General features: G+C 43.9%; 1 protein-coding gene across 6 annotated transcripts in view; it reads left to right on the plus strand.

The window, feature by feature from the left end:
* Nucleotides 1-20,479, plus strand: part of CADPS (calcium dependent secretion activator) — a 468,107-nt gene that overhangs the window by 200,496 nt on the left and 247,132 nt on the right. For all 6 annotated transcript variants that reach the window (XM_061129176.1, XM_061129179.1, XM_061129177.1 and 3 more), the window contains exon 4: nucleotides 12,249-12,329. In XM_061129176.1, the coding sequence (XP_060985159.1) occupies nucleotides 12,249-12,329 (81 nt within the window). The remainder of the gene's footprint in view (nucleotides 1-12,248; nucleotides 12,330-20,479) is intronic.

Genomic DNA, 20,479 nt, shown 5'->3' on the forward strand with positions numbered 1-20,479 from the left:
ATTGATCTATATTTCTGTTTTTGTCCCAGTTCCATACTGTTTGTATGACTTTAGCTTTGTAGTATAGTCTGCTTTGATAAGAATCTCAGACTACTATTGACAAGGATGATACAGCATTACTGTAGGGGCTTAAGCATGAGAGAAATGTGAGCAAATGCACATTCCAGCAAGATGAGCAGAATACACTGTAGGCATCCCCTCAGAGTGCAGTTCTCAGCATCAGCATCACTCAGAATGAGTGAATGCTTGATTCTCACCCCAGACTTACTGAATCAAAGCTTCCAGGAATGAGGCCCAAAACTCTCTTTTAACAGTTTCTCTGGTGGATTCTCACCATAGTTTGAGAACCACTGGCTTTTGGTAAAGACTCTCAACCTTTACTGCATGTTGGAATCATCTGAAAAGGTTTTTTTAAAAAAATGATGCCTGCCTGAGCCCCAAGCCAAATGTCTGATTTAGTTGATCTGGGTGTATTCTGGGTATCCGAATTGTCTTTCTTGCCCCCCAGATGGTTCTCATGCACCGTCAGATTAAGAACTGCCATATCAGACAGGATGCAGGCAAACAGGCCATTGCTCCATGGTGGAGACAGTGGTAACCTGCCCTAGGAAAGTAGATGAACAGATTAGATGGATTCAGGAGATAGATATGACTTCGTAGTTAAGAAGGAATAAGCCAACCTAGTCCCAAGCATAGAAACCACCTGCTGCTTCTGTATCCCCAAGCTTCAGTGGCCACACTCCCACCCTGAAAGACAATGTCTGCTCTCTCAGTGGCTTTGATCTCTGTGTCCTCAGGATGGTCTAAGTGAACTGGAGCATCTCCCAGCCCCAGCAGTAAAGATCATTAAGATGACCCATGAAAAGCACAGCTGCATCCTTCATGCTGAACAAAATTCATAGGCTCTGGCCCCAAAAGTACTAAATGATAGCCTGCCTCTGTGTCCTCGCATCGTATTTGAGGCACTGCGATAAGTGCTTTATGAGTACTATCTTCTTTTATTCCCACTACAAACCTCTGCTGTTGACATTGTTAGTATTAGGACTCCCACTTTGCAGATGAAGCGGCAGACACAGAGAGTATATTGACTGCTAGTAAATGGCAGAGCAAAGTTTTGAGACCAGGTCTGACTGTTTCTGGTTCCCTGGGTCCCTGACTATTGTGCCCTACTGTCAATCCTAAAGGAGATCAGTCCTGAATATTCATTGGAAGGACTGATGCTGAAGCTGAAACTCCAGTTCTTTGGCCACCTGATGGACTCATTGGAAAAGACCCTGAGGCTGGGCAGGATTGAAGGCAGGAGGAGAGGGGGACGACAGAGGATGAGATGGTTGGATGGCATCACTGACTCGATGGACATGAGTTTGAGCAAGCTCAGGGAGTTGGTGATGGACAGGGAAGCCTGGCGTGCTGCAGTCACAAAGAGTCGGATACGACTGAACGACTGAACTGAACAGTTATTGTGGCAGGAAAAGAAATCCAAAACATGTGACACAGAGAAGGTTGAGATGCTAGACAGGCCAGCACTGCCTACAAGAGCAACTTGATATGTGACCAAAGCAACCCAGGAGGGCTTCCCTGAAGAATACGGGTCTGGAACCAGCCCCCTGAACAACACATCAGATTTGACATGGTGGAAGGCAGAGGGGAGGTCATTGCAGGACTTGGCTGGGGGTAGGGGGAGGCTGGCTGAGCACTGCAGGATCATAAAGGAATGGATTGGTTTCCTTTCCGGGGTATTTTTATATATTTATTTGCTGCTCACTCAGAGAATTACTGCATTTGGAGCTCTTGGGTTATATTTACTGCATTGCCAGAAGCCAGCAAAGACATAAAATGGGTGACTCAGATGCGGAGGGTGTTCTCATTGGCTGACAGACTCTGGGAGCTAAACCTTGCATTTTGCAATCAAGGATTGCAATGGATTCAGAATGGAGACTTTGACCTACTCAAGGTCTTCTCTTGGAGAGGGAATAAGGCACGGGAAAGAAAGACACTAATGGTCTTATTTTACCTTTTCTGCTAATGTTGAATTTTTTTTTATGAAAACAGAATATAATTGAGTGTGCACGGGATACCAAAGTCCACAAATAACCCTGAAACAGAGCCCTCATTGAAGACTCACATCAGAGGCAAGGCTGCAGATTTCATCAGATTCGCCCCCAGTAATACTAATAGAAATAATAATAAACCTACAATGTGTCAAACCCCTAGAGTGTGGAAGTGTCTATTATTATTGTCATCATAGTAGTCCCCTGAGGAAATTATTTTAGAGTTCCAGGTATAGATGCTCAGAGAGGTTGAGTGCCCTGGCCTTGGTCACACAGTGAGTATGTGACGGAGGTGGGGTTTGATCTTAAGGTTTTCTAGTTCTAAAAAATCAGGTTTTCTGATGCTCTGTTTCCTCAGGGTTATACCCTCTGTGCAGGGTCAGCTGTCTCTGAAACTACCAGCAAATGACTTCATCTTTTGAAGCTTGCTTTCCTGCATGAAATTAGGGGAAACCTGTTCTGCCATTTTAAGTGTTAATAGAATCAGAACTTGTGTAGGGATGAAGTATATAGGCTGCAGAATGCCAAGTGCTAATAGCTACTAAGATTTACAGAAAGTGTAGGCCAGGCACTCTGCTAAGCATCATACACATACCACCTCATTTAACCTCTCATCAACCCTACGAAGGAGTTATCCTCATTATTATTCCTGTCATAGAGTTAACAGAGTTGAAAAATTAAAAGTGAAGACTTGGGGAAATCGAATAACTTGTTCAGTGTTGCTCGGCTTCAAAGCAGAAAGGCAGCATTTGATCTTGGACAAGAGAGGTGTGAGCCTCTTCCACAGCCTCCACGTTGGGGGTGGACAGAGGGGAGACGGGCTGTGAGAGACAGGAGTTTGGAGGCAGCAGCCGGGCCCTGAGTGCAGTAACGAAGGCCTGTCCAGACGTCAGTGTGTTCTTGATGCTTGAGCTCCGGCACCCACATCCCCTGGGTGGAAACGGACTCTGTCCTGGCTGTAACCTTCCAGACCGCAGTGCACCAGGAAGGCAGCGTTGGCTGGAGCAGTTTGTCTCTGAAGGAGGATAAGAAAAAACAGGCCTGTGGAGGACGGGGTGTGGGGGGTGGAATGCTGGGAGGGGCCTCTGCTCTCCTCCGCAGTTGCTCCTGGCAGCCTCCCTCTCAGACATGAATCCCTGGGCACAGAGGGAGCAGCCTGGGAAGCAGAAAGGAAACAAAGGGAACAGATGGAGCTAAACTGAGGTCAGCAGGTGGCTTGCCCTGCAGCTGCTGATAGGCGTACCTGCCTTGGTCCCCGGTAGCCCAGAATTAAGGGTGCTTTATCAGCGATGTGACTGGGTATAAGCCAGCCAAGTTCAGACTTTATGTATTTCAGGGAAAGTGGCCCATCCCAGGACACAGCATTAAGCAGCAAGACAGAGCCTAGAAGTGGGCAGGTTGGGAACATAGTCCAAGCCTCTTCACTCATGATGGTGCTGTGACTGTTGGTGGGTTACTTCTGCTCACAGTTAATTAACTCAGTCCTTTAGTTGGCCAGGCAGTCATCAGAGCACACTCTGTAGTTGGCACAAGGCTGGGTGCCAGGAATGCAGAGGTGGGCAAAATCACATCCCCTGCCCTCACAGAGATTACAGTCTAGTAGGTGGACAACACAAAATCTCATGAATGGATGTAAAACTATAATTGTAATAAATGCTGATAAAGGGAACATGCCCAGCACTGGGAGAACATACGGCAGGAGGAACTCACCAAGTCTGGTATGATCAGAGAAGATTTTGCTGCCAAACTGACGGGTGGAGAAGGTTAGGGTTAGGGTTACGTCAAGGAGGACACGAGGGTGAGTGCTCCAGGTGTGGCGGATAGTGTGCGCAGCAGCAGGAGCAAGCCAGCCCTTCCAGGGGCCTGGGCGGAGGACACAGTGGAGCGGACGGAGGGGGAATGTGGTGCCCGACAGGCCGCAGAGCTCAGCAGGGTCCCTACCCTGAAGTCAGTGTGTCGTCTCTGAATCTCCTTCCAGCCACAGTTCTGGGTCATGTCAGTGTAGTCCTGAGACCGAACTCGGTCCATTTGCTCTGAGGCTAAGGACTAGAGATTTGTCCAGAAAGCAGAACAATTACTCAAACAGTGCATCAAGTACTCTGCCTGTTTATTTCAATTTTCTGCGTATTTGAACCACAGTCCTTTCTTCACTTGATGGTGGGTTGCTTTGTGGCAGTAACAGTGATGACTGGATGAGTCCAGAGTTGGACTCGCCTCCACAAAATGATAATGTGTGAGCCCCAGAGCACTGAGGCATCCCTAGGGAAAGCTGGTACCCAAGGATGTCTCCGGGCGCACTGGCAAGGCCATCCTCCAGGGCTGTGAGGCCAGTGAAGGGGCTGCGTGCCCAGGCCCTGGCATGATGTCTCTGTCACCCCAGATGTCAGACGGGGTCTCCCAGAAGGGTCCCTTTTGACTGAGACATAGACTTATTTGCTAGTGTAGGTGCTTCCTCCCTTCCTTCCTTCTCTTCTCATCCCACACCAAATTCCATCTGTGGACATGAGAAAAGTGAGGCACATGGGAGAAATGCCTAGGCGACCATGGCCCAAAATGTGTGGGGTGTTCAAATGTACTACCCATGTGGTCAGATATGTTTGGGAAATATGGACCCATACAACCTTGCCTCCATGTAGGACTTCCCACTTACGTGTCTTCTTCTCAGAAAGGGGAGAGAGGAACACACAGAACCCTATCTCATAGAGGATCCCTAGAACTAGTGTTCCCTAGAGTGTAGCTTTGAGAAATGCTCCTCTAGGTTTTTCAGAGACTCCTGGAACATAATCTCTTAGGGTTTGTCATTTATCAGATGATGGGGTTGTGGACAGAGAGATCGTGACTCTGGCCTGACATCTTCTGGCTAAGTTCACATCATGAACAGAACACAAGTACCTTTAGTCCACACCAGAGCTCCCCCGTCCCCCAGCCTGATTTCTTTCATTCATCGCAAAGGGCACAGAGGGGAGCTAACATCTGATGAGCACCCATCCTCAAAAGAGTTAATTCTAGAAACTAGTTGCTAAGCTGTAGGATCTTGTACGTGCACACCATAATCATTCCACTCCATCATGCTCTAAGCACACTGAGGTGGGTATCTTAATCTTCTCCCCTTTTTACAGACAAGGAAACCGAGGCTTAGAAGGGTTCAGTCACCTGTTTGATCCCTTTGAGTAAGGAAATTGCAGAGTCAAGGTTTGAACCCAAGTCAGCCTGACTTCCCTTGAAGCACCAGGTCTCATTCAGTCCTTTGAGTAGATGTGCAAGATGAAAAATAGTTCTCCCTCTGCAGTCAAAAATCTGAGACTCAGAGAGCTTAAGAGATATGACAGGGTCCTGCAGCCAGGGATTGGGATAGCTGGGCACAGACTCCCCCTGTGCCAGGGGGAGGGTCCTCCATCTCCTCCTTTCCCCTTCCTGCCAGTGCCAGCTAGCCCGACAACCATGATGGCTGAGTTCTTGTGTCTACATTGACCGAAAGGGCACAGCAGTGAGTGGAGAGAATCCTAGACCTCCGGATGGGCTTGAACCCCTGGCTGAGGTGGTACCTGTCTGTACTAACCCTGTGCCGAGCTTAGTTCTCCATCACTTTAAAAGAAAAGCCCAGGGAAATAGTTCCTTTTGCTTGACTGGCAAATCAAAACAACCACGCTGCCTCTGTCTGACCCCTGCTAGTAGGAAGATTATTTGGCTAATTAGGTAAAAAACCTTCATGCACATGTACATATTTTAACCCTAATGAGCTGTCGGCGGGAAAGGTTTGCCCTTGGCCTGGTTTGCCAGCGGACCTCTCCTTTCCTTGCTGGAAAAGACCAGCAAAGTAAAAAGAACCTTGTTTCCATGGAAGCTCCCTTGCTGGCTTTTTCTTTTCAGCTCTTGAAAGTAATTACTTGATTTCTCTTTATTTCAGAGGGGCCTCATCCCGTGGGTCTGTGGAGCCTTTTGGTGGAGGTTGGCCCCCTCTCTCACACCAGACTATTTTCAGGATCTTTGGTTGCATTTCTGTTTCCATCTTTCCTTCAGATCATTAACTCTCAGGCAGCAGTGTCCACCTTCTGGTCACTCCTGCTAATTAAAGTCCAACAGAGCAAAGGACTTGACCCTGGAGAAAGTTGGATACACTGAAATTGGTCCAGAAATGGAAGCCCCTATCAGTTTCCTTTCTCGGCACAGATTAGACCAGGACACCCACATCCACACCTGGCAGGGACACTGGCCCATCCGGCACCTTCTCATCTGAATCTTTGATGCCCCACCGTGGGCCACGTCAGAATTACAGCCAGCATGAGCTGTTCTTAAAACACAGCCGGCAGCCACTATTTCCTAAGTGTTTGCTGCGTGCCAAAGAGTGGGCTACATGCTTTATAGCTGTGGTCTCAGTGAATCCTCTTTACTCCTTGGGTAGACTTATTATCCTGATTATTCAGATGAGGAGGCCTGAGCACAGAGAGGTTAAGTAACTTACCCAAGGTCACATAGCTACTAAGAGGCAGAGCCAGGATAAGGACATGCCTATTGCTGTCATTTCTTAGGGAGGCCTCTGGCACTGCTGCAGTCTGCCCAGAAGAAATCAGTCATGATAGGAAACAGAGGGTAGATATTTTTCTTCTCCCCAGTCATGGGACGGTGGGGGTTCTTTGTATTGAATTAAACAAATTAAGAGTGAGGAGTTAATTGTCAGGGCCAAAAGGAAAACCAGAACAACACGCTAAAAAAGAAAGTCAATGTTAAGCAGAACAAGAAGAGTTCGAGGTTGAGGCAGGGCCGACTCCATTTCACATGGCTCATGCCATTTTACCACATTCCTGAACATTACAGAGACTGTTTCCTCGTCTATAAAATGGTGATGATGAAGGTACCTTCCTCATAAAGATGTTTTGCATGGGGAATTTCCCACACTACCCTGTGGAACACTTGTTTTCACTGAAATAACTATGTCAAAGACAATATTAAATGCAGTTAAGTAGACTTATTTACTACAGAATTTTCCTAAATATTAATTATGTAAATATGTGTTATGAATTTTCAGGAGGAAGCAATGTTTCCTGGCCCAGAATCCTTTTCCTGGGAGAATGCACGTTAAGATTTCTTTCTTGGAACCCCTGAGAAAAGGGTTTAATATACGTCATACAATACCTGCTCTTCTAATAGGCATCAGTAAATGCTAATCCCTCTCTTTTGTGTCCAAATTATTCAAATAATCATACCTGTTCTTTCTAGATTTTGAGCTCCATAGAGGCAGGGGCTGGGTCCATCTTGTTCCTTTCTGTATTCCAATATCACACATAGCAAGACATTCCATAAAAATTTGATGAATAAGTAAACCAATGAATGAATGAATGATGTTTCATGTAGACCTAGCCTGCTCATCTTCACTGCTGGCTTTCTTTGCCATTTGTAGTTGGTGAGGCCGGTGGGAGCCCTCAGACACCTCTGAGAATTTTCATAACGGAAATGGTTCTGTTACATTTTTTTTCTTTTCAGTTTTAGCCTCTGTGAGCACCGTGTCTTCTGACAGAACCCGTGACTGTACCCTCTAACCAAATAATTTTGCTGCTGCTCAGTGAAGTCGTCAGATGTATATATATTTTGCATACATATTTTGAACAAGACATTTCTAAGTGTTCCCAGTGGGTTTTCACCTGGATATGAAGAAGTCTGAAGCTTCCAAGAAACAGACTAAAAAGCACTTCACTGGAGCTTAAAACCCGCACTGAGGATACCAGGTTTCCTGTGTGTGCCAGTTGTCGAGCTGTGATGGATGGACCGCTGGTCAGTGGTGTGACTGCTGATTAATTTAGAACAGGATTTCCAACTCTTGTTCTCTGGGAATTATGCAGAAAAATAAAATTTCAAGTTAAATAGTAGTTGAAATGTTTCAAAATCTGACAGTTTTCCTTACTGAAGAACTCAGAAACTGTATTTCAACACAGCATTTTCCAGGCTTATCTAACATTCTTTTGGAGCCTTTCCAAGTCCTTTCTTCTGGAGTATCTAATAAGGTTGTTGTTCAGCAGAACACCCTTGGAGAAATGCTAGATATGTGACCAGAAGTTATAATCCAGTCTTCATGATCTAGAAAATAGTTCTGTTCATCAAAACTCCGGAACAGCAAAATTGTGTAAAGCAATTATCCTTCAATTAAAAAAAAAAAAAGCCTGTGGAAGAGAGAAGATAAGGCAACTCCTTAATTGAATAGGGTGATAAAAAGACAGAGCATAAAGCCAGGTAGATTTTATGTTTTGTAAAACAAACCAAAGAAGGCTATTCATGGTACTTCCAAAAAAAAATGATTGTAAATTATCCAGTTTTCTTACTTACATCATAGTAGACATAACTTTTTTGTATAATTCTTTCATGTATTCTTGCCACCTCTTCTTAATATCTTCTGCTTCTGTTAAGTCCATACCATTTCTGTCCTTTATTGTGCCCGTCTTTGCATGAAATGTTCCCTTGGTATCTCTGATTTTCTTAAGAGATCTCTAGTCTTTCCCATTCTATTGTTTTCCTCTGTTTCTTTGCATTGTTCACTTAGGATGGCTTTCTTATCTCTCCTTGCTGTTCTTTGGAACTCTTCATTCAAATGGGTATATCTTTCCTTTTCTCCTTTGCCTTCTTTTCTTTTCACAGCTGTTTGTAAGGCCTCCTCAGATAACCATTTTGCCTTTTTGCATTTCTTTTTCTTGGGGATGGTCATGATCCCTGCTTCCCGGACAGTGTCACAAACCTCCTTCCATAGTTCATCAGGCACTCTGTCTATCAGATCTAATCCCTTGACTCTATTTCTCACTTCCACTGTATAATTGCAAGGATTTGATTAAAGTCATACCTGAATGGTCTAGTGGTTTTCCCTACTTTCTTCAATTTAAGTCTGAATTTGGCAATAAGAAGTTCATGATCTGAGCCACAGTCAGCACCCAGTCTTGTTTTGCTTGACTGTGCAGAGCTTCTCCATCTTTGGCTGCAAAGAATATAATCAGTCTGATTTCAGTATTTACCATCTGGTGATGTCTATGTGTAGACTCTTCTCTTGTGTTGTTGGAAGAGGGTGTTTGCTATGACCAGTGCCTTCTCTTGGCAAAACTCTGTTAGCCTTTGCCCTGCTTTATTCTATACTCCAAGGCCAAACTTGCCTGTTACTCCAGGTGTTTCTTGACTTCCTACGTTGGATCATTGAAAAACCAAGAGAGTTCCAGAAAAACATCTACTTCTGCTTTATTGACTACACCAAAGCCTTTGACTATGTGGATCACAACAAACTCTGAAAGATTCTTAAAGAGATGGAAATACCAGACCACCTGACCTGCCTCTTGAGAAATCTGTATGCAGGTCAGGAAGCAACAATTAAAACTGGACATGAAATAGCAGACTGGTTCCAGATAGGGAAAGGAGTACATCAAGGCTGTATATTGTCACCCTGCTTATTTAACTTACATGCAGAGTACATCATGCAAAATGCCAGACTGGATGAAGCACAAGCTGAAATCAAGATTGCTGGGAGAAATATCAATAACCTCAGATATGCAGATGATATGACCCTTATGGCAGAAAGCAAAGAACTAAAGAGCCTCTTGATGAAAGTGAAAGAGGAGAGTGAAAAAGTTGGCTTAAAACTCAACATTCAGAAAACTAAGATCATGGCATCTGGTCCCATCACTTCATGGCAAATAGATGGGAAAACAGTGGAAACAATGAGACTTTATTTTTGGGGGCTCCATAATCACTGCAGATGGTCACTGCAGCCATGAAATTAAAAGACACTTGATCCTTGGAAGAAAAGTTATGCCCAACCTAGACAGCATATTACAAAGCAGAGATATTACTTTTGTCAACAAAGGTCCATCTAGTCAAGGCTATGGTTTTTCCAGTAGTCATGTATGGATGTGAGAGTTGGACTATAAAGAAAGCTGAACACCAAAGAACTGATGCTTTTGAACTGTGATGTTGGAGAAGACTCTTGAGAGTCCCTTGGACAGCAAGGAGATCCAACCGGTCCATCCTAAAGGAAATCAGTCCTGAATATTCATTGGAAGGACTGATGCTAAAGCTGAAACTCCAGTACTTTGGCCATCTGATGCAAAGAGCTGACTCATTTGAAAAGACCCTGGGTCTTCCCAGTGCACCAGGCCGGAGCACTTGTCTCATGCATCCCACCTGGGCTGGTGATCTGTTTCACCATAGATAGTATACATGCTGTTCTTTTGAAATATCCCACCCTCACATTCTCCCACAAAGTTCAAAAGTCTGTTCTGTATTTCTGTGTCCCAGAGGAATCGGGTGGAGAGGGAAGTGGGAGGGGGGATCGGGATTGGGAATACATGTAAATCCATGGCTGATTCATATCAATGTATGACAAAACCCACTGGAAAAAAAAAATAATAATAATAATAAAAAAATGCAAAAAAAAAAAAAAGAAAAGAAAAGACCCTGATGCTGGGAAAGATTGAAGGCCGGAGGAGAAGGGGATGACAGAGGATGAGATGGTTGGTTGGGATCACCAACTCAATGGACATGAGTTTGAGTAAAATCCGGGAGTTGGTGATGGACAGGGAATCCTGGCATGCTGCAGTCCATGGGGTCACAAAGAGTCGGACACAACTGAGTGACTGAACTTAACTGAGACATAACATTTTCTGTACCATTTCATAGCGTAGATGAGTTTCTTTTTTTTAAGTGTGGAGTTGGGTTTTCATCTTCAAATTTCTGAATAAAAATGGCTCTTGAAAGAAAAAGACTTAGAAAACTCACAAGCTCTTAATTGACTTTTTGTTGTGAGTTAATATGTTCTGAAACGAAGAATAGAGCACATCCCTTTTGAATGTCACTGTTCCGTACTTATTAAACTCTTCTGTGAATAAAATAATGTATCAATTACTGAACAAAGCAGTCTCATTACAGTTTGAAAGATAGTGCTAAGCTTGCTTAGAAATGAAGAGAGAACTTTTAATTCCTAGAGCAGGGATCAGTAACTATGGCCCACCACCTGTTGTTCATAAAATTTTATTAGAACACGGCACTGCTCATTTATTTAGATATTGTCTGTGTCTGTTTTCGTGCTTCATTTGGAGGATTGAGTCACGGCAACAGAGACCTTATGGCGCTCAAAGCCTAGAGTATTCATTATATGGCCCTTTGTAGAAATACCTGCCAATATCTTTCACAGATTTGTAGAAACATGCGAAAGGGATGCTGGAGATTACATAACCAACACCGTTAGCCTATAGATGGTAAAACTGACACCAGAGAAGTTAGGGGATTGTCTCCCCATCAGAAAAGGCAAAGATAGATTTCTTTTCTTTTTTTTTTTAACCACATGTAAATTTCATATAGATGTGGCAAAAGTCAGCTGAGTGGGTAATTAACTGCAAATTTCACAAACAGTTCATTGCTAACCTCCCTTTGAAGCACACTCAGTATAGTTTCTAAGGCATGCATTCAATTAGTTAGAAGGAGGCATGCAGGTGTTTCTACCATACCGTTTAATTTTTCATTAATTTTTATTGGAATATAGGTGTTCTACAGCGTGTGTCAGTCTCTGCTGTATAACAGAGTGACTCAGCTGTACGCATGCATTTATCCCCTCCGTTTTGGATTTCCTCACCGTGTAGGTCACCACACAGCACTATGCTATACAGTCGGTTCTGTTAGTTGTCTATCAATATTTTATACATAGTAGTGTATATAAGCTATCAACACCACCTGAGAGGCTGCCGCCATCAGAACTGATTGGGAAGGTCTCAGGCCTCAGAGAGAAAGGATGCAATAACTGACTAATCACCCATGGTCCAGGGGTGGGAGAGCAGCAGGATATATACCATGTAGGTGCTTTGGATGTTAACTGTGTCTGCTCCATATATCACTAGTGGTTATATTACCATCTCCTTCCCTATATGTCTGCCCTGTGAACACTTTCTTCGTTGGACCCCAAACGGAAGTGCTGTATCAGGCCCTCATTAGAAACACTACTGCCTAGAAGTTCATAAGTGATTCTACCCAAGTTCATTCAGATGCCTTTCTTAGCAACAGCCTGCCTACCCCATCACACTCTGTCTAAAAGGATTGGTCTGTCACACAATACTTAAGTTTTAGTGAAATAGGTCCATGCGGGCACAGAGTAAGAGTGTTAATTGTAAAGTCATGAGTTCCTGGGCTTTTGTCATCACCCAAATTCAGAGTCTCCATGTTTGTGCTTTTGTGCAGCTGGACAATCCGGATGAGCAAGCAGCCCAGATCAGACGAGAGCTGGATGGCCGTCTCCAAATGGCAGACCAAATAGCCAGGGTAAGGAAACTGGGGACATTTGCTGGGGGACCAGGCCTGAGTCCCACGCAGGGCGCACACTGACTATTAAGGGCCGTGGAAAGACAAAACTGAGAATCAGAGAGGAAGAAAGATGAGGACAGTCATCCTGATGGAGTCCTCAGCCCTCCTCCTCAGGGCCGCTGTCCTTGAGACAATGCATGTATTTCCTGCACTCCACTCCATACTCAGACCCAGCCTTGCCTTCCTTCCGAATGCCTGCCTTGTGTTTCCATCTGTCTGTTGAGCATTTCCACTTTGATAATCCCCTTCATTTTAAGTTGGATGTGTTCAAAATCTCACTCCTTACCTTCTTCCTCTGACTGAGTGCACATACCTATTTTACTCCTCTCCATGTGGCCTCTGTCTGATTACTGTGGATGAAACGTCCTGGTTATTGTCAATTTCTCCTTCCTCCCCACAACACTCCACACCCAGTCTGCCACCCAGCTCGTTGATCCTGCCTCCCAAATGTGGGTCAGATCCCTGTTACTGCATTCCAGCACCACTGCCAGTGCTTCAGTTCAGATCCTCATCTTCCAGGCCTGGATCTTACAGTAGCCTCCAAATGGGGATCTCTAGCTCCACTCCCTCGCCATCTTCTGTCCATCCTGCACGTAATTGTCGTTCTAAACCTTGTATATGGACATCTCAAAACAGAGCCTCAGAATCCTTCAATAGAATAATACTCCATTGTCCCCAGAACAGAAGTTGCTCCTTTAGAATGACATTCAAGGCTCTTAATCCACAGACCGTGTCCTTCCTTACTGGCCTCACCCTCCCATTACTTTCCCACCAGGACTCCCCATCCCAGCTGCAGAGAATGTCTCCCTCTGACGAGTCCAGGCCCTTTCCGGCCCCAGTGACTTTGTGCTCAGTAGCGTTTCAACCTGGAATGACCTTTCTCCTCTCTTCTACTTATCACGCCGTCCTACTCAGCCTTCAGTCCTCAACTTAAGACCCTTTCTCTAAGAGGTTGTCCTCCCCACTTTTGTGCTTTCTTTTTTGCCATATGTAAACCCTTATAACGACAGTTCATTGAATGGTGATTCTTCATTGGCACAACTGAGTCTCCCAGTAGGTAGGATTGCTTTAGAGTTGGGATTATGTCTTCCTAATGATGCCTGTCAACCTCAGTGTTATCTGCTATTCTTACTACACTGCTGTTTGTCTTGTTATTCACAGTAGTCACGCTAGTGGCATTTATTGAGTATTGCCTTTGTGTCAAGCATGTTAAATGTTTTACATGTGCCATCTCATTCAGTCCTCCAAACAGTCCTTTAACGACATTTCAGTTATTCTTATTTTAGAGATGGGAAAAATCTAAGCTAAACAGTTCTGTAACAGTTAAGAGACTACACTAGACCTTTAAGTCTGACTAAGTATCAGGACTGACAAAGGGTGAGGTACTCACCTCAGATACAGAATTTAAAACTTACGGATGGAAAAAATAAAAATTCCAGATGGGAGGATGTGGGCATCAAAATAATATTTAATGCAATACTTTAAAAATCATAACCTATGCAAAAATATCCATGAAGAACAAAATATCAACATTTTAAATAACGGCATCCTACCGGTTCCTATGGTAGCCACAGGCCATGTGTGCATGTGAGGGTGGGGGCTGTGGGAATTGAGGATGGGGAAGGTGGACGCAGAGTAGAGCTTGGCATTCAGCCTTCCTCTTTATGGGAAGAAGTATATCAGGATTTGCACACATGGAAAGGAATTCTGCTGGAGGAAAAACCCAAGAGAGATTCCAAGAAGCAGGAAAATTCCCTTTCATGCTCAAGCAGTTTTGTTGAAATATTTTGCATCTTGTTTTTGGACACCTTCAAAGTTGATATTGGAGTCAGTCTGGTGGCTAAAAATAGTATCCAGTTGTTTGGCTAAAGGTAGTGTAAAAGACTCTCAGTTTGAAAATCCTGCTTAATGTGGGAGTAAACATCCGTTAAGGCTTTAAAATGTACTTCTCTAAAGTCAGTGTCTCCTTGGCAGATTATCCAGAAAACAGGTCATTTCATCCATGCCCTGCTCTTAGGCAGCTATTATATCCACAGCTAGTAAGTATTCATGCCACTTAAAATTTTATACACACTTCTAAAATGAGCTCATGGCACGTTTATTTTAGTTGTCTTGTTTACTTTGAGACTTAACAAGATAATTTTACAAACTCTTGTAGGCTAATTTTAATTTTTAAAATACCATGGATGAACAGCTGTTAACATAATGAGCCAAGTTGCTCATTTCTGATCAATAGATTAAGAAACTTTCTCCCCTGGCCCACGTCACTGGATACTCTGACACCAAATGGAGTATTACTGACAACTTTGAACTAGACTTTCTTGAACAGTGAAATATGCAACTGAAGTGAATCTGGGTCACAATTTACAGAGAATAGAGAATAATTTCAGAGTATATTGAGCATATATTTAAACATTCAGGAGGATTTCTGTGAGTCTGCCCACTACTGTCTTCTGCTGTCCTGGACATTTACTGTTTTCTTTTGCAATATTCGTTCATGCCCTTGGCCTTCTTGCCATAGTTACCTGGTCCTGGAAGTAAGCTCCTCATGCAAGTGAAATCAGTCACAGCTTCCAGCCTATCCTGGCCACCAGTGATTGGTCCAGAAATGGGTGCACTTAACCAATGAAACCCCTGAGATCTATGGACCATGAACCAACAGAGCTGTGTTGTGTAGTGGTAAAAAGATGTTTGCAGTCATGTACAATTCTTCCATGTAGGGAAGAGAAGAGAAAAGAGTGAAGCCAATATACAGAAATAAACAGAGACAGAATATACTGAGATCCTCAGGATGTTTAAACCCCTTGGATCTACTTCTTGACCTGCAGCTATAGAACTACGTTTTGTCCAGCTTAGTGGAATGCCAAGGAAAATAAATTCTCCTTCTGCTTAAACTAACCTGGCTAATACTAAGGAAGAGTGAGAACTATCTTGTCTACTAGAAATTAAATAAAAGTATCAAGTTCTTAAATAAAAGCTAGTTCATGAAGAGATATTGAAACAAAGCACCCTTGCTTGTCTTCTTTTAGCATGTCCTGTTTTTTCTGTTTCTAGCATCACAGTGAATTTTATTGAGGGTGTGCAATTCAACCCATATGGCTGAACTTCAGCTCCTGTAAATATCATAACCAGAAATTCCTGGAGATAGATGTCATCTGTCATACATAATTCACTCTGTTCTCTGAATTATAAGATGGGTAGAGTGTCTTGATTGCAAATTAGAAGCTCCAACACAGGGAAGCTTTATACAAGAGGGTATCGATTCTAAGAATTAGGTAATGTATCACAGAACCCATGGGCAAGTTATAGCTAAGATCTAGGAAGGATGTGGAACCAGGGGCCACCCAGGGGTCAGGGTTTCCCCTCTTCTCTTGAGTCTGTGTGTCCCATTCATTATTCCTTCTTTCTCTGCAAACCATCTTTCTTTGCTTCTCAAATGAGAAACATGGCTTTTCCACAGGTTTTCAGCATGGCCAGATAGGAAATGAAGCCAATCAACCTGTCTCTCAGATCTCTCTCCCTCTCTCCTCTTTCCCCTTTTTTCACTACCCCTTTCACATTCACAATCTCAAGAGTCAGACCTCTGAATGACCCAGGTTAGTTCAAGGGCCAGCCCCTGGAACAATTGATTGATCCAGCGTGAAAGGGAGTAAGGGTCTTAATGAAACATGTGGATGCTGGTGATACATCACTGAGGGTGAGGATGCTAACTTTAAAAAGCAGGGCTGTGGGTAGAGTGGTCATTATAAATTGGGAGCTGCTTGAAGATATACACAAAATAACTATTGCTTATGTAGTGTTTACTATGTGCCCAACTCTCTCCTAATCATTACATCTGAGAACCTATCTAACCCTCCAACAACTTTATGAGAAAGGTGCTATTATTATCCCCTTTTGAGGATAGTAGAGGAGGTTGAGACATAGGCATTAGAGGCCTTGCCCAAGGTCATTCAGTGACCAGAACCATCTCTCTTAACCATCATGCACACTACCATCCCAAAATGCCATCCCAAACACAAAGCCTCATTTCCCCATCATCCCAATCCAAGGGTTTGAACATGCCTTTCACCTAGGCCTTCACTTTTCTGCATCCTGACCTCTCTCTGCTAATCAGTCCTTTATTAAATCACACTGACTGTGTGATTTCACATGAAGTCTTATTCAGACCTGTGACAGACAATTCTGGGCGTTGCAATAATTCTCCCCAATTCAGGCACATCAGAAAGTGTAAGTGGTGCACCACTTACAGAGCGCACCTAGTTAGTAACGAGGAAGCTGAGTGCTTTAATTCCAAGCTTCATGTTCTTTCTTCTCAGTAGTCAGATGACAAGCAGGAAGTTCACCAGGACGAGACTGTCCCAGCTCCTCCCTCCCTGACGGTTGCCTCTCCTGGAACCTGCTTTCTCTCTTCCACAGCCATTTACTATGTATTCCCTTCAGGTCATCCAGTGGCCCAGTGAAGCAGTAGTACAGAGCAAGCAGAGCGGGCTCCTGGAATTCTGAATCCCTTCTACCTTGGTTATCTGGGAAAGAGGTGGAAGGGACCTTGGTGGTTCTGCCGGCAGCATTCTCATCCTCATGCACTTAAATGAAAAGGCAGGTGTTTGTCCTTTCTTCCTCGGAGAGAAGGGAGCCAAGTGTGATGTGGCTTTCCTCCACCCGCAGCCCTACCGTGTAATCTATCAATTCAGTCTCACCAACATCCAACAGATCATCAGACAGATGGCTGTGTAAGCCCTCACAGTGAACATCAGACAGCTGCCTTAAAAGTTCCATGACGGGACCTGAATGCATTTCTAAAAATCTGATAGGAAAGACTTCTTAAACCCTGCTCAAACATTTTCCCAAATCCTCTCATGTTGACATTAAAGTGTCCCCAGATTTCACCCAGGAATTAAGTCTAAGTTATTTAAATTATGTGATTAGAAGTTGACATTGGAGCTTAAACCAGCAGCTTGTGGCATTAGTGCTGCTGTGATATTTGCCAGTTCTTTTGGCCACATTTTGGGGTAAAATTCCAAAATTTTTGAGCTAATTATATAAGACAAATGCTACAGCTTCTACAGTATTAGAGGTAGAGGTCTGGGAGTGAAGTACCGTTGGTTTTTCAAACTATCATTTAAATGTTGAGTTGCCATTTAAACCCTATTCTCTGCAGAGCAAACTGACTATCTCATCATGGTCCCATTGCAAACACAATGATGTACCTACGTGAGAAATAGCATCCAAATATTTCCATGATGGAAAAGTTCTACTCCATGCATTGCCAAAATCAGATCAGAGTGGATCCTCTCCTCCCAGAGAATGATACCACCTCCACCTTAGTGAATGTTCTTGGACCTGGCATTTACCCTGGGTCATAAAGTAGCACAGTGTCTAAGCATATAGTAATTTAGTTCAATTTTTTTCCTGAAAAATATGTGCAGGGAGCATCTCCCTGACTCTGACCTTTGACAGGTAGCTAAGAACCCAGCGGAATCTGACTTCAAAGAAAAATCTAAATGCCAGGGAGGTTCATTCAAGGGAAAGTAAGTCTACGTAATTCATAAAAGCTAGGAAGTGCAATGAAGCCACTTAAACACAGCTTTGAGTAAAAGAACCAACCCAGGGAGCTATACTAGCTGTGCACCAAATGCTTTCTAGTATCTGGGATGCTGAGTTTGACAGTTACTACCAAGACCTCCTTTCTCTCATTTAAGACACTCACCCTTCCCCCATCACTCCCTACGCTTCACCCGTCGCCCAGCACCATACAGGCCACATTGGCTGGTGATGGTGGGGTGGCCACTGCTGTGTGGCTCTGGCCCAAGCTCTGCTGAGCACTGTGAGTGTACAGCGAGGCGTGTGGAGGGTACTCACTGCTGAGAGGCCCCGAAGGATGCACCTCAGCCCTGACGCCACTTGGGGCCAGATAATCCAGCCCTGTTGTGTAGGCTCTGGGTTTCAGACTCAGTTCTGCTGATTATGGATGAAACTTCTGTATCTCATTTTTGTCCAGAAAGTGGGAATAAATAGCAGCACCAGCTTCATTGGGTTGTGGAAAGATTAAAGGAGGTAGAGCATATAAAGTGCTTAACTTAGTACCCAGGACCTGTAAATGCCACGTAGCAGCATGGTCTTCTCTGCATTCACCACTATTGCTGTTGTTGCTATTGCTATTGTCGTTATTAGAGTGCTAATAGTAGCATGGTGCCTGATATAATTTGATATGTACATCTGTGTAGGATTATATGTATATGTGCATATACATATATGTGTGTGTGTATATATATGGGTTGAGTATATGTGTATACATGTATATGTATGTCTGTGAATGCTCAGTGGTCAAAAAGTATTAATGTTTATTATCTCTGACTCTTCACAACAACTTTTTAAGGTTTGTCATTCACATTTCAGATATAAACACTATTATTCAGACAGGCGAAGAAACCTGTTCACAGTCACATAGCTAGTGAATGGCAGACCCAGGATTCACGGCGAGTCTGTTTCACCAGTGTGGACTGGAAAAGGCTCCTTGGTGCCCCTTTGTACCTGCACATGCCTCTCGTACCACGTGTATCACGTGGTTCCTGGTCACTTTCTGGCGATCCCCCCAACCTTGGACACCTACCTCTCAGCTGACTCTTTCATTCCTAGTGACAGCCATACTATCTAACGCATCCCAGGAAGGGTCTGAGACATTGTACTGCCTTGGCATGTCTGTAGGCAAGCTCCACAGCTAGAGAGTGTCCTTGTACCACAGCCTTCCTTCTGACCATCTACAATGTTATTTGTGCCTGTGAGGTCTAAGGATTCTTTATCCAAGTACCCTTGCCAGCTTTTACATGTAGCTGCTTCATTCTGTATGAGTGAAAATGGAAGAGACATAAAAGCAAAGCAAATGACTGACAGAGCTGTTAGCACTTTCAAATGCTGTTTTTCAAGATGTTCTCCAAATCCCTCAGTGTGGCCGAGCATCAGTAACCCCAGAAGGAATGGTCCTTGGGAGGCTGTCCCCACTGTGGAATGTTATTATCCCAAAACCAAAATGAATGACTGGCAGAGAATGTCTGTGGGAGACTTTCTCCACCCGTGTGCTGTGTCTTTCATAAAGCAATATGAATAAGCAATCCTTTTGTCAAGGCTGATTTACTTTTATGCTTGGAAATGTAGCAATTGAGATGGACAACTACATTTTCCTTATTTTGGCACAACTTCAGCTTAGAAATGTGTTTATAATGGGTGTGCTGCTGAAGACACCACTTTAGAACCTCAGCCAAGATTGACAGAATACTATTGCGTCTCAAGGCTTAAGTACTCAGAGCAGAAAAATGGCCTTGTTTTCCCTTGCAGACTTCAGTTTTATGAGCCTGTTTTTATGCTGTCGTTAGGAACTGTCCAAATTCTGGGCGGAGTGATCACTCTGGATTTTGCCAATATTCTGCTGTAGAAAGTTTGGTGGAGGCCACCTCTGGGCCAGAGTTGTAGTGTCTGTAACCACTGAGTCTTCTTCCAGAGTTTCAAGACTGTGGCAGAGTTTCAAGGCCTTTCAAATTAAAATGCCTGCAGTGAGTCCCAAAGATGTGTGTGATGAGGGATCACACTTGATGGTAAGGCTGATCGGCAGGAAAGAACCCACTTCCTAGTCAGGATGGTTTTTCTCTCCATCTCCATGGCAACTGCAGGGCCAGCTGCTTCTAGTACAAATTAAAGATACCACTGACCCAGCTCCCCTAATATCCCATACAGATATGAGGTTTGGGCCCACATATAAGAAGGAAGGAGATATATAACAGCCTTCAGGCTACTATTATGTAGCCTTTGCTGCTTGGCAGCCTTAACGTAAATTAACTTACCTCATCCTTCTCTTCACTTGTAAGAAGTGCCATGTTCAAAAAGAAATGGGGAAATATTTGCAACCGTGTTCAGCTTATATAGACCTTCCTGGATTTATGGTTGCCTGTTATATTTTTCATGGAAAATGGGAAAATACAAGTGGCCCTGTCTCAGCCACATCAACCCAGTGTCAAACTCATCCTCATCCATCACACTCAGCCCAACGGTCACCTTCTCTGGAAAGTCACTCTAGAATCTTTCAGGAAGACTTCACTTCTCATCTACTTCCATCA

Source organism: Dama dama, chromosome 24, assembly GCF_033118175.1.
Source record: "Dama dama isolate Ldn47 chromosome 24, ASM3311817v1, whole genome shotgun sequence".
In the NCBI taxonomy this organism is placed as follows: Eukaryota; Metazoa; Chordata; class Mammalia; order Artiodactyla; family Cervidae; genus Dama; species Dama dama.